General features: G+C 37.2%; 1 protein-coding gene across 1 annotated transcript in view; it reads left to right on the forward strand.

The window, feature by feature from the left end:
* Positions 1-1,265: 1,265 nt before the first annotated feature.
* Positions 1,266-15,238, forward strand: part of LOC130266622 (elongator complex protein 3) — a 39,024-nt gene continuing 25,051 nt past the window's right edge. Inside the window, exon 1 of the mRNA XM_056515893.1 lies at positions 1,266-1,411. Within this exon, the coding sequence (XP_056371868.1) occupies positions 1,358-1,411 (54 nt within the window). The 5' untranslated portion in view covers positions 1,266-1,357. The remainder of the gene's footprint in view (positions 1,412-15,238) is intronic.

Raw genomic sequence — 15,238 nt, forward strand, 5'->3', positions numbered from 1 at the left:
AAAATAATTTTTATTTATGAAGCAAAGCTCCTATTTACTCCCCTCAGGCTACTCAAGGTCTTGAGTGATGCTGTCCTTGAACAGTCTCAGAAAAACATTGAAAAAATGGGAAATAAAACTGGGTTTAGAGCTGCATGGAAAGGTTTGATCTTCTGAAAGAGGAAAAAAGATCCTTTAAAAAAATTAAAAATAATGGGGAGCAGCTGGTTTGGTTTCTGTGAGGGGCAGAATTCAGGGTAAATGAACACAGGGAGTTGGATTTTTTTAATCCAGAGGGATTTGGTGGAGAGGAAAAAAAAAAAAAATTCACCTGCAGAGCTCATCTGGGTGCCAGGAATTCCAGGAGCTGGGAGGAGAACAAGGATGGAAGTGGAAAAACAAGGAATATCCAGGAAGGTGAGAAGGAGCCAGGATTTTGTGGGAATTTTGTTCTGTGGTGAGAATCTCCTGATTTGAGCTGTGAAGGTGGAAAAAAAATGGAATTTTCTCCAGAAATTTGGTGGTTTTTGGGCTCCAAATCCCCCCAAATCCAGAGTAGAAGAACATGGAATCCTAATCCAGGTTTGGGGGAGTTCACATTTCTGCAGAAGGAATTTTTGGGTGACTTCCACCTTTGGCTGCTTTTCCTTCTTCCCATATTTTTTTTTTTTTCCTGCTGTTTTTATTCCTGGTTTATTCTGAGGTACACATGGCTCTGACACCAACCTGGATTTCCAAAATTTCTTTTGGAGTTTGGAAAACCCTCCTTTCCTAGGATGGAAGTGCCCCAGGAATATCAGAAATAGGCAGGATTTTGTGGGAATTTTGTTCTGTGGTGGGAATCTCCTGCTTGGAGCTGTGGAGGTGGAAAAAAAATGGAATTTTCTCCAGAAATTTGGTGTTTTTTGGGCTCCAAATCCCGAGTGGAAGAACATGGAATCCCAATCCAGGTTTGGGGGAGTTCACATTTCTCCAGAAGGAATTTTGGGTGACTTCCACCTTTGGCTGCTTTTCCTTCTCTCCATCCCTTTTCCTTTCCCTACTTTTTTTATTCCTGGTTTATTTATTCCTGGTTTGTTCACCACATCCCTGTGCCCTGCCACCAACCTGGATTTCCCAAATCTCTTTTTCAGTTTGGAAAACTCTTCCTTTCCTACAGAATGAACAATTTGAACTCTCAACAAACCCCTTCTAGGCACAGTTCTGCCTCCCAGCTCAGCCCTCCCAGGGGGATAATCCCAATTAAACCCATTCAAAATGCTTTTTTTTGATTTTTTTTTGATTTTTTTTCCCTTTTTTTCCCAGGGGTCACACAGTGAAGGCTGTGTGTGAATCCTTCCACCTGGCCAAGGATGCTGGGTTCAAGGTTGTGGCCCACATGATGCCAGACTTGCCCAACATGGGGCTGGAGAGGGACATGGACCAGTTTTATGTGAGTATTCCTTAAAAAAAAAAAAAAAAAAAAAAAAACCCAGCAATTTCCATTTTTTAATTTTTTTTTTTTTACCCATGGAAAACTTTTTATGATGCTCAGTTACCAGATTTGTTTCTAAAGGACAAACAATTTAAAACTCTTTGTTGTTTTTTAATTTTTTTTTTTTAAGAAGGTGAAAAAAAAAATTTAAAAAAAAAGAGATTTGTTGAACTACTTCATCCAGAAAATTATATCCCTGTCTCATGCAAGCCTGAGTCACTCAGTCCCTGTGGAAAACATCCCTTCCCATATTTCCTGGGGCTCCTGCTTTTTTCCAAAGTGGTTTTCCCTCTTGGATTTAGGGTAAGACACAATTCCAAGCTCAAAACATCCTCTCTGGAAGGTAATTAATTACAAAATTAATGAAAATTAGAGTGTGTGTGTGTGTTAAAAAGCATTTTGGCTCAGCTCTGTTCAATTACTTTGTCAATGATGTAGAAGGAAAAATGAAATTATTCCTGGAGAAAATTGGAATGAGAGGAATAAAGAGCAAATGGTGAACAGTGCAATGATTTAACCACTTTTGTAGGTTTTTCAGGGTTTTTCTTTTTCTTTTTTTCTGTGTTAATTTTTTTTTTTTTTTTTTTGAAACAGTGCAGAAATTGGAGTCGTGACAGAGGAATCCCAAGAGGATTCCTGGGGGAGGTTGAGCTGGGTGCTGTCTGGCACTAAAAAATATCAGTGAAATGAAATATATTGATTAAAAATACAGGCAGAAAGCAGAAAAAACAAAAAAAAAAAAAAAAAAACCAAACCAAAAACTGGAAAATCAGCTGTACAGGGCAGGAAGGGAATCCTGAACCTTGGGATGGGAACCTTTTTAAGGGATTTTGTGCAGAATTCCTGGAGTTTTTCCAAAATAAAATCTCTTGGTTCTCAGAGATTGGAAGTGATGAGCACAAAACTCCAAATTCCTGCTCCAGATTCTACCCCTGGATTTTTTTTTTTTTTTTTTTTTTTACAATGCCCTGCTCAAGTAGAATGTAACACTGAATTTTCATGGAATTATTTGTGGTGCAGAACCCAGGATTGGGCTGGAATTTGTGGTGAAAAAATGGGAATAATGACAAAAAAAAATGGGAAGAGCCAACCCTGGGCAGGTTCAAACATAGAGGAGACCAAAATTCAAGGTATTTGCAAGGTGGGAGGAATTACTTCAAGTTTTTGTGATTTATTTAATAATAATTTATCCTTTGCTGCTTGTTGAAGAATTTCCACTGGATTTGCCCCTGATTGGCTGCAGGAAATTTGGGAATGTTGGGAAATTGAATTTCTGGATTGTGAGGGGAAGGGTGATGCCATCCTGGGTTCATTTAATGACAATTTTCCCAGAAATTGGAGAAGGTGAAGTTTTTGGAATTGGGAGACAAAAATGAGGCTGGAATTGGGAGAGAAGGAATTAAAATAAAGGTGGGGAGAGGAGCTGAGGATAGAGAAGGAGCAGAAGGAAAAAAGATCATTACCCCTTTCTCATCCTCATTTAAATGCTTTATAATTAATTTTTTTAAAATATCCATTTAAATACCAGAGAATAAAACACCAAATTTATTGCTTTATATCCCAAAGCCTGAACATAACAGGAATATCCAATAAATTCCCAAAATTCCTTCATTCCCAAAGATTCAGCTGGAGAGTTCAATCCCTGTTTCCTGCCTTAAAATTTTATATCCTCGTTTTGAGTTGAGAAAAAAAACCCAATTTATTGATGTGCTGGGCTATGTAAATTAATTAAATTAATGCATAAAATTAATGAGGATCCAAGTGGAGGCATCTCCTTAAAACTGTGGAATCCTGGAATGGTTTGGGTGGGATTCATGGATCTTCAATCCCATTCCAGGGACACCTTCCACCATCCCAGGAGCTCCAAACTTTCCCAGGGTTTTTCTGGGAATTCCTTCCAGCCAGAATTCCTTCCCAAATCCCATTTCCTCCCATTTTCCCAGGGAATTCCCTCCATTCCCAGCCTGAGATTGGATCCATCCAAAATTTGGGAAGGAATTTGGGACTCCAGGAAGGGTCTCCCTTCCCTTTTTCCATCCCCAAATTCCATAAAAATCCCTTGGGGTGGATCCTGGGTGTCCTGGATCCCAGAATCCCAGAATGATTTGGGATGGGATTGAGGGTTCCTTCCCACCCAAACCATTCTGGAATTATGACACCCAAATTTCTTCCCTTGGACACTGCCAGGGATCCAGGGATTCTCTGGGAATTCCTTCCCAAATCCCATTTCCCCCTTTCCCAGGGAATTCCCTCCATTCCCAGCTCTCCCAGCCTGGGACTGGATCCATCCCCATCCCATCTCCTCTCTAGGAAGAAATTTTGGGCATTTGGGACTCCAGGAAGGGTCTCCCTTCCATTTTTCCCTCTCCAAATTCCATAAAAATCCCTCAGGATGGATCCTGAGTGTCCTGGATCCCAGAATCCTGGAATGGTTTGGGGTGGGATTGAAGCTGGAATTATGACACCCAAATTTCTTTCCTTGGACATTCCCAGGGGTCCAGGGATTCTCTGGGAATTCCTTCCCAAATCCCATTTCCCCCTTTCCCAGGGAATTCCTTCATTCCCAGCCTGGCATTGGATCCATCCCCATCCCAACTCCTCTCTGGGAAGGAATTTTGGGCATTTGGGACTCCAGGAAGGGTCTCCCTTCCATTTTCCACCCCCAAATTCCATAAAAATCGCTTGGGATGGATCCTGAGTGTCCTGGATCCCAGAATCCCAGAATTCCATGGATGGGATTCAATCCCATCCATCCCAACCCCACCATCCCAGGCTGCTCCAGCCTTTCCTTGGACACTCCCAGGGATTCTCTGGGAATTCCTTCCCAAATTCCAGCCCAAGCTCCCCTTTCCCATTTGAATCCATTCCCTGTGTCCTGTCCCATCCTTTATCCCAAATTCCAGCTCTCCTGGAGCCCTTAAGGCTCTGAGCTCTCCCTGGATCCTTCCCTTCTCCAGGTGAGCATTCCCAGCTGTATTTCTCATTTTCCAGCCCTTTCCCTTTGATCCTGAGGTGATTCCAAGTCACTTTGGACAATCCCAGTTTTATTTCTGAGCCCCCCTCCCCTCCAGCCCAGCTCAGCAGAAGGTCAGACATGAAGCTGTGAGCACCTTCAGCACCAGTTGGAATAATAAATCCAGGGGCTTCTCCTGGGAAGGGAGGAATGCTGATGGTGCTGAAAAAATGCTGGGTGCTCCTTCAAGTGGGGCAGTAATTACAGCTCTGTCCTTCTGCCCTATTGATCCCCTGCTGCTCCCACCCAGCCTGGCAGCCTCCCCCAGCTGGGTGTGACCAGCAGCTGCTTTTATCCACAGGAACTGCAAATACTGTGCTAGGTGAGGGTGAATGTGTTGTGTGTAATTTTATTTTATTTTATTTTATTTTATTTTATTTTATTTTATTTTATTTTATTTTATTTTATTCTATTCTATTCTATTCTATTCTATTCTATTCTGTATTTTATTCTATTCTATTCTATTCTATTCTATTCTAATTTTATATTTTAGTTTAGTTTAGTTTAGTTTAGTTTTGTTTAGTTTTGATTTATTTTAGTTTAGTTTAGTTTTTCTATATTTTCTTTTATTTTCTTTTATATCATATCAATCATATCATATCATATCATATCAATCATATCATCTCCTTTCCTTTCCTTTCCTTTCCTTTCCTTTCCTTTCCTTTCCTTTCCTTTCCTTTCCTTTCCTTTCCTTTCCTTTCCTTTCCTTTCCTTTCCTTTCCTTTCCTTTCCTTTCCTTTCCTTTCCTTTCCTTTCCTTTCCTTTCCTTTCCTTTCCTTTCCTTTCCTTTCCTTTCCTTTCCTTTCCTTTCCTTTCCTTTCCTTTCCTTTCCTTTCCTTTCTTTTATTATTTTTATTTTTATTTTTATTTTTATTTTTATTTTATTATTTTTGCTGACAGGGTTCTGTCCCTGTGGGTTCCATCCCTGGGAGTGCCCCAGGCCAGGTTGAAGGGTTTGGAGCAAACTGGGATAAAAGGAACCCAAATCATTCCCTGATTCTCCAATTCCACAATTTTTCACATAAAGTTCCTTTTTCCCTGCTTGCACTGTGACATTTCAATTCCCTTTCTTGCTCTGATCCCATGTCCCAACTCCACTATTCCTTTTTTTTGTTGTTTTTTTTCCCACCTCCCTCAGCTCCTGGGGTGGCTCTGCAGGGGGAGAGGCTTGGGAGGGTTCATGGATCATTTTGCCAGGTTGGAGCAAAAAAAAAACAGCCAAAAAGCAAAAAAAAACCTCAAAGCAAACAAAAAAACTCCACAAAAACTAAACAAAGCATAAAAAACACAGAAAATCCACCAAAGCTAAGAAACTCTGAAAGACAGAACAAAAAAACACAAAAAAACCCACAAAAAATTCAAAGCAAACTAACAAAAAACAGTCAAGAAAACCACAAAAACAAAACTAAAAACACAAAACTCCCAAAACAACAATAAAAAAAAACAAAAAATCCTAAAGCAAAACAAAAACAAACAAAAACCCCCCAAACCCAAAAAAAAACCAAACCAAAACAAAGTCAAGAAAACCACAAAAACAAAGCAAAAAACAACAAAAAATCCCAAAGTAAAATCAAAAACAAACAAAAAACCCCCCAAAAAACCAAAAAACTAAAACAAAACAAAACAAAGTAAAAAAAACATAAAAACAAAAAAAAACCAAAAACACACAACACCCAAAACAACAAAAAAACAACAAAAAATCCCAAAGCAAAACCAAAAACACACAAAAAACCCCCAAAAAAACCCTAAAACAACAAAAATCAAACCAATTTAAAAAACCAAAAACAAAACCAAAAATACAAGACAAAAAAACCAAAAAACAAAAACTCCAAAGCAAAAACATTAACAAAGACACCCCAAAAAAAACACTAAAAAACCAAAAACAAACCCAAAAAAGTCAAGAAAACCACAAAGAAAGCAAAAAACCACAAAAGAAACATTATTATTATTATTATTATTATTATTATTATTGTTATTATTATTATTATTATTATTATTATTTCTTCAACATTATAAATAGCAGTTTTTTAATAGAGAAGATATTGCAGTTATTTAATTTTTATTTCATTTTTTACAGATTTATTTTTATTTTTAGGGGATTTGCTTGAGCGTGGTTTATAGGTGCAAATTCTTTTTTTTTTTCTTTGTGTGTCCATCTAAAATGTCACATAAATAAAATTATTATTTCATGGGGAAAAGGATTCAGCTGAGGAGATTTTTTTGATTCCCATCTGCAGAGCTGTTCTTTAAATAAAACAAAATCACTGGGTGAGTTCAGCCTGAAAATTCCTGCTCAAAATGGGATTTTTATTTTTTTTTTTTTTTTTTTTTTTTGGAGGAATTGCAAAATAAGCAATTTCTCAGAAATGAGCTAATTTTAGTGCCAGGCTTGATGCATCTGGGATGTGAGTGATGCAGAGAATTGCCTGGGAGGGGAAAATGGGGGGGAAGAAATAATCTGAATTAATAAGAGAAATTAGGGGGAATAATCTGAAAGTGAAATAATCTGGGGAAATGAATAATCTGAATTAATAAGGGAAATTAGGGGGAAAAAATCTGTGGAATAATCTTAAAGTGAAATAATCTGAGGGAAAATTAATAATCTGAATTAATAAGAGAAATTAGGGGGAATAATCTGTGAAATAATCTGAAATAATAAGGGATATTAGGGGGAATAATCTAATGGGAAATGAATAATCTGAAATATTAAGGGAAAATGAGGAGAAATTAATAATCTGAAATAATAAGGGAAAATAAGGGAAAAATCTGTGGAATAATCTTAAAGTGAAATAATCGGAGGGAAAATGAATAATCTGAATTAATAAGAGAAATTAGGGGGAATAATCTGTGAAATAATCTGAAATAATAAGGGATATTAGGGGGAATAATCTAATGGGAAATGAATAATCTGAAATAATAAGGGAAATTAGGGGGGATAATTTGTGGAATAATCTGAAAGTGAAATAATCTGATGGAAAATTAATAATCTGAAATAGTCTGAGGGGAAATTAATAATTGAAATAATAAGGAAAAATGAGGGGAAAAAAATCTGTGGAATAATCTGAAAGTGAAATAATCTGAGGGAAAATTAATAATCTGAAATAATAAGGGAAATGAAGGGGAATAATCTAATGGGAAATGAATAATCTGAAATAACAAGGGAAAATGAGGAGAAATTAATAATCTGAAAAATAATAAGGGAAATGAGGGGGAATAACCTGATGGGAAATTAATAATCTGAAATAATAAGGGAAATTAGGGGGGATAATTTGTGGAATAATCTTAAAGTAAAATAATCTGATGGAAAATGAATAATCTGAAATAATAAGGGAAATTAGGGGAAAAAATCTGTGGAATAATCTTTAAGTGAAATAATCTGAGGGAAAATTAATAATCTGAATTAATAAGAGAAATTAGGGGGAATAATCTGTGGAATAATCTTAAAGTGAAATAATCTGATGGAAAATGAATAATCTGAAATAATAAGGGAAATTGAGGGGAAAAAATCTGGAGTAATCTTAAAGTGAAATAATCTGAGGGAAAATTAATAATCTGAAATAATAAGGAAAAATGAGGGAAAAAATTGTGGAATAATCTGAAAGTGAAATAATCTGATGGAAAATGAAGGGGAATAATCTGAGGGGAAATGAATAATCTGAAATAGTCTGAGGGAAATTAATAATTGAAATAATCTAAGGGAAAATGAGGGGGAATAATCTGTGAAATAATCTGAAAGTGAAATAATCTGAGGGGAAATTAATAATCAGAAATAATCTGAAGGGAAAATTATCTATGAAATAATCAGAGGGAAAATAAATAATCTGAAATAATCTAAGGGGAAATGAATAATCTAAAATAACCTAAGAGGAAAATAAATAATCTAAATTAATCTAAGGGGAAATGAATAATGTAAAATAATCTAAGGGGAAAATAAATAAAATAATCTGAGGGGAAAATAAATAATTAAAATAATCTAAGGGAAAGGAATAATCTAAAATAATCTGAGGGGAAATGAATAATCTAAATTAATCTAAGGGGAAATTAATAAAATAATCTGGGGGAAAATAAATTATCTAAAATAATCTAAGGGGAAATGAATAATCTAAAATAATCTAAGGGGAAAATGAATAATCTAAAATAATCTAAGGGAAATGAATAATCTAAAATAATCTAAGAGGAAATGAATAAAATAATCTGAGGGGAAAATAAATAATCTAAAACAATCTAAGGGGAAATGAATAATCTAAAATAATCTAAGGGGAAATGAATAAAATAATCTGAGGGGAAAATAAATAATCTAAATCTAAGGGGAAATGAATAATCTTAAATAATTTAAGGGGAAATGAATAATCTAAAACAATCTAAGGGGGAAATTAATAATCTAAAATAATCTAAGAGGAAATGAACAATCTAAAATAATCTAAGGGGAAATAATCTAAAATAATCTAGGAGGAAATGAATAATCTAAAATAATCTGAGGGGATATGAATAATCTAAAATAATCTAAGGGGAAATGAATAATCTAAAATAATCTGAGGGGAAATGAATAATCTAAAATAATCTGAGGGGAAATGAATAATCTAAAATAATCTAAGGGAAATGAATAATCTAAAATAATCTAAGGGGAAATAATCTAAAATAATCTAAGGGGAAAGGAACAATCTAAAACAATCTAAGGGGGAAATTAATAATCTAAAATAATCTAAGAGGAAATGAACAATCTAAAATAATCTGAGGGGAAATGAATAATCTAAAATAATCTGAGGGAAAATGAATAATCTAAAATAATCTGAGGGAAAATAAATAATCTGAAATAATCTAAGGGGAAATGAATAATCTAAAATAATCTAAGTGGAAAATGAGTGTGGAATAATCTGTGAAATAATTTCCTTTCTTTCCTTTTTTTTTACCAAGGGGGTGATGTTACCTCAAACCTTCAGTGTAAATAAAACCTCACTTTTCCTGAGGGATCAGTTTTTTCTCCAGGAGATGAAATTCCTAATGAAACTCAAATATTGCCCCTGTGTCAGAGGCTTTTAATAACTGCAATAAAAGGGATTTAAAGTGCTGATCTGCATTGATTTTTGCTCCTCTGGGAAAACACATCCCTGTGTTTTTAAATATAGCTCCTTCTAAACATCTCACTGAAAATGTGATTTTATGTCTGAAAATGTGATTTTTTTTTTTTCCTTTTTAAAATTTTTTTTAATTTTTTTTTTTTTTTTTTTTTTGAGCACATCCAATTCTCCATCCTGCAGTTCTTCTCCTGGAATCTCAGCTGGGGAAAAAAAAACAATTGTGGTTCTGTGAACTGTGACCAAAACCAGGGGTAATTTTTATGGTAATGAGGATGGTGGTAGTAAGGAGCAGGATATTTCTGGAAACTCTTTTCACACCTAATTACTCTCATATTGCTGTGGATAAAACACCCACAGAAAAATCTGTGCCCACTTGTGCAGAATTAGGGGCTCAGAAAAAACTCTGAGGGTCAAAATTTAAATCAGAAAAGGTCAAAAATGGGGTTTTGGGGACAGAGAGATAATTTTATGTTGCACAAAAAGCAAAAAAAAAAAATCAGGATATTGTGGGGAGAGCTGGCTTTGTCCCTAAAAATCAGGATTTTCCCCCCTCATTTTCATTTTCAGAGTTATGATAACACCAATCACTGCCTCCCATTCACAAAAAAAATCTGCTCAGTAAAAAAGATCATTTGAGTCCCTTTTTTACACTGAAAAAAAGTCAAGGGATGATTTCTGCACTTTGCAGCCCATTCAGCCATTCTCTCTTCTGGGGCTTTTTAAGCCAGAAAAAAACCTGAATTTATTATTTTTTAAATTTTTTAAATTTTTTTTAACCATTCAGAAATTTTCTGATTTTTTTTTATTTTTGTTTTGTTTTGTTTTTTCACCCAGACCCCTTGCTGCTGAATCAATAATGAACATATGGCAGCCAAAAATAAAGGAATAAAAGGATGGAGAGTTCATAAAACACAAATTTACTACTGGGGAAACCATGAGAGCCAAGTGAGATTTTTTTGGGGGGCTTAATTGTGAGTTTGTATTTTTATTTTTTATTAAAAAAGCAGAATGGTTTTGCTGTGAGCATTTGAGGGTGAGGTGAGGGGAAGAGCACAAAATCAAAGTGGTTTTATTGCTTCAGAGTTGATTTTTATGAGATTAGGGAGTAATCTTCATGAATTGGAAGAGTTTTTGTGGACAATAATCACTGGAGAATTTTAGGGACTATTTGTGCTTTGATGTGGTTTTTTTGTAATTTTTTAACTAATTTTTTGAGAGTTTTTGGTTGTTTTTTGGGTTTTTTTTAGGTCTACCTAGACAGGATTGTTTGGTTTTTTAGGTTAATTTTAGGGTGGTGAGTGTTTCAGTGACTCCTATTAAAAATTCATTTTTATTTTTGTTTTTTCCTGTGACAGAACATCTTTTTTAATACTGTGATGGTTTTTTTTACTACAAAGGGACAGATTATTACAATTTTTTTTTTTTTTTTGTAATGACGATTGAGTTTTTACTTTGCAAACACATGGTTCTTTTAATTTTTGTGAGAGATTTCAAAGGTGCAGTGATTTCTATTAAAATTCATTTTTTATTTTTTATAGTGATAGGACTTCTTTTTTTTGATACTCTGATGGGTTTATGTACAATGAAGGGACAGATTTCTTTATTGTTTCATAATGATAATTGAGTTTTTACTTTGCAAAAACATGGTTCTTTTAATTTTTGTGAGACATTTTAAAGATGTAATTAAGTTTTGTTTTTTGCCCTAAATTATTTAGGGTTGGGTTATCAAAACCAGGATGGAGTTGCTGAGTTTCCTGTTTGTTTTTTTTTTTGGGGGGGAAAGGAGATTTTTGAAGGATCACTGCAGAAATCACGAGTTTGAGACAATAAAAACCACTTTATTTCCTTAATAAAGAAAAGAGGAAAATCTGGGAAAGCAAAGGTGGAATTCAGAGCAGATTGATGAAGGAATTCTGGGTTATTATGGGATGGATGGAGCACCTGCAGGTGCTCAGGGCAATGAGCACAATCTGGACAGACCTGTCTGGGTTTGTGTGTCTGGGTTTGTGTGTCTGGACCAAACCCCCATCCAAGGTCAGCCTGATCCTCCTCCTGGTTATAAAACATAATTACAATTAAAATAAATAGCATAATAAATACATTAGGGTGTATTATAAATACTTATCATGCTACTTGCTTTATTAGAAATAATATTCAAATATTAGAAATAACACTCAAATATTAGAAATAACACTCAAATATTAAATACTGTATGTGTAGTGTTGAAACTATTTCTAAGATACAGTTTTTTTTTAAAAAATAACATAAACTAATAAAGTGCCTTTGTAATAAGTAAAGCACCTGCTTAATTAGATAGCACTCAATAAAAACACCTACTACTGATATTCCAATTACCAACCATCTGTAAAAATGAAAAACCACCAATTAAAACTAATAAGAAAAAGGAATTAAAACCCCAACCAAGAAGCACAAAACTCGAAATTAGCCATGTAAAACAGCTGCTGAAATATGGAAAACAGTTTATAGAAAAGTTTGAAGATGCATTATTAGTCTATAAATGTGGGAGATTCCTGGGTTTATATGGAAAACCAGGAATTTTTTTAGGGTGGAAAAAGGTTCCTGCTGGAGCTGGAGCTGGTGAGGATTCACCTTGTGGAGAATTCACTTGGAAAAACTCCCTTTATCCTGAGAATTTGAGGATTTTGAGGCTGCTGGGGGAAGCTTCACACGACTTTTCTTCTTTTTCAAAATCTGGGAAATTCCAGAACAATCTGAGGTGGTTTAGGTTCAGAGAACTGAGCCTCTTCCACCTTTCCCTTGGCTTGGTGGTTTCCACAAAGGGGAATTTTGGCAGCTTGAGCCTGCCAGGAGCTGAGAGGGTTTTGTTGTGTGGCTGTGGATGGTGAGGAAAGCTGCAGAAATTCCCTGCAGGGTTGTCCTCCCTCCCTTGCTCATGGGATAGTTTAGAGAGGATGGAAATTTTTGGATTTTCAGGAGTTTCTCCCTTTGGTCACATCCATGGGAGGTGAGGGATTGTTCAGGTTGGAAAAGCCCCTGGAGATTGATGGAATCCAACCATTCCCAGCACTGCCAAGGCCACCACAGATCCATGGATTTAAATCCCACCATGGATTGGGACTCCAAATCCCCATGGATTTAAATCCCACCATGGATTGGGACTCCAAATCCCCATGGATTTAAATCCCACCATGGATTGGGACTCCAAATCCCCATGGATTTAAATCCCTCCAGGGATGAGGACTCCAAATCCCAATGGATTTAAATCCTTCCAGGGATGAGGACTCCAAATCCACATGGATTTGCACCATGGATCCATGGATTTAAATCCCTCCGTGGATGGGGACTCCACCATGGATCCATGAATCCCCAAATCCCCATGGATTTAAATCCCTCCAGGGATGGAGAATCCACCATGGATCCATGAATCCCCAAATCCCCATGGATTTAAATCCCTCCAGGGATGAGGACACCAAATCCCCATGGATTTAAATCCCTCCAGGGATGGGGACTCCACCACAGATCCATGAGCCCCCAAATCCTCATGGATTTAAATCCTTTTGGTGATGGGGACTCTAAATCCCTTCAGGGATGGGGACTCTACCATGGATCCACATCCCCCCAAATCCACATGGATTTAAATAATTTCAGGGATGGGGACTCCACCATGGATCTGTGTCCCCCCAAATCCCCACAGATTTAAATCCCTCCAAGAATGGGGACTCCAAATCCCCATGGATTTAAATCCCCTATGGGATGGGGACCCCAAATCCCCATGGATTTAAATCCCTCCAAGAATGGGGACCCCAAATCCCCATGGATTTAAATCCCCCATGGGATGGGGACCCCAAATCCCCATGGATTTAAATCCCTCCATGGATGGGGACTCCATTACAGATCCATGAGCCCCCAAATCCTCATGGATTTAAATCATTTCAGGGATGGAGACTCCACCATGGGTTCATGTCCCTCCAGATCCCCATGGATTTAAATCTTTCCAGGGATGGGGACCCCAAATCCCCATGGATTTAAATCCCCCGTGGGATGGGGGCTCTACCATGGATCCATGAGCCCCCCAAATCCTCATGGATTTAAATCCCTCCAGGGATGGGGACTCCACCACTGCCCAGGGCTGGAAAACCCTTTCCAAGCAGGAATTATTCCCAATATCCAACCTGAACCTCCCCATGTGTAGCTTGAGTCTTTCCCCCCTCTTTTATTGCACTCCTGGAGAGAATATTGGCAGAGACATTGCAATGGACAGGAAGCTGCTCTTTGAGGATGGAAAATAAAGGTAAAACGGCACAAAATCAACTTCCCATCCTCACCTAAACCTGCCAGACAAATTCTCTGCGTCCTGTTGTGGAAACACACCGGGTCTGGGGTGACATCCTTGAAAGACGCTGGAGTTGAAGGAGTTTAAAATTGAATTTTCAGGCTGCCAGGTGCCGAGCTGCGCTGCGGGCCGTGGGTGTTCCAAAGGCACGGCAAAGGCACCCTGGAACCCCTGGGCCATTGTCTGAATGCAGATCCTATCGTCAGGGTTTTAATTACCCAGCATTGAGAGAGAGATGCAAATGGGGGGCAGGGAAGACGGAGCCAGGCGGTTCGGGGAGGCAGAGCCGCTGTTAATGCACGTAATTAAAGCGCTAAGTGATTGTTCCTTCCCCGCCGAGCTGCCAGTGTCACTCAAGGCAGGAGCTTTCAAGTGCTATAAATAATCCAGCTGATGGAGATAAGGGATGGAGTATGGAGAGCTCAGATAATGCTCCTCTCATTCACCATTTGAATTTCTCCGGCTCCTTTTCACGCCAAGGAGATTCAGGGATCAGGTTGAGGGGCACGGTCCTGTTCAAAAATAGGTTTTGGTGACCTTTCCTCTGAGCAGATTTGAGTCAATTGCTCTCAGAAATTGCTGCTTTTATCCCCTAACCGGTATCTCCGGACACCTGGAGAGTGAGAGGATTAAAGGTGGTCACTGAATCTTGGGGCTGCGAAATGTTCAAGTAGAATCTCACAAAATCATCTTGGTTTTCTGCTTTTGGAGAGATGCAGCTTTTTTGGGGTGTTTTTTGAAGCAGGTTTCTCATTCATTGTGTCAGGAAAACCCGATTAAAACCTCCAAGTGGAATCTTTGAATATTGGCTGGGGCTGAATTTGGGGATGGATCCCAAATCCTCGGAGTTTTCTCAGGGGTTTTCTGGTTGTAAAGGTTTTTGCAAGAGCACAGGAATGGGAAAATATTGAAATTCAGGGCGTCACCTCCCAATTCCATCTCCTGTTCCCTTCTTGGAATGAGAAAATCTTTCCCAAATTAAACCATTCCACAATTCTGGGATTACATTCTGATCTAGCTATTGGCTTTTGGTTTCCTGTAATCCCAGTTTTCCTGGACAGCAACTGCAATGTCACTGAAAGCTTTTGGTGGGAGTTGAAAAAAAAAATTCCACGGTTTTATTTACTGTGAAAAAATCCTCAGGTTTTCTGTAATATCCTATGAATTGAGGAATATTACAGGAAATGTTATTTTAAGGTGTGGAGGAGTCTGTGTGAACCTCCAGGTTTAGCTGGTCTGAGCTGACTTTTTTTACTCTAATTAAATTTCAGTTTAATTTTTTTTAAATTTTATTTTCATTAAATTGCTGCAGTAATCTCTCAAGTCCTCCCCATTGGCCACACCTCCAAATTTAAATTTTCCTTCAGCATCCATCTTCA

The sequence above is a fragment of the Oenanthe melanoleuca genome, unplaced genomic scaffold (assembly GCF_029582105.1).
Source record: "Oenanthe melanoleuca isolate GR-GAL-2019-014 unplaced genomic scaffold, OMel1.0 S108, whole genome shotgun sequence".
Taxonomy (NCBI): domain Eukaryota; kingdom Metazoa; phylum Chordata; class Aves; order Passeriformes; family Muscicapidae; genus Oenanthe; species Oenanthe melanoleuca.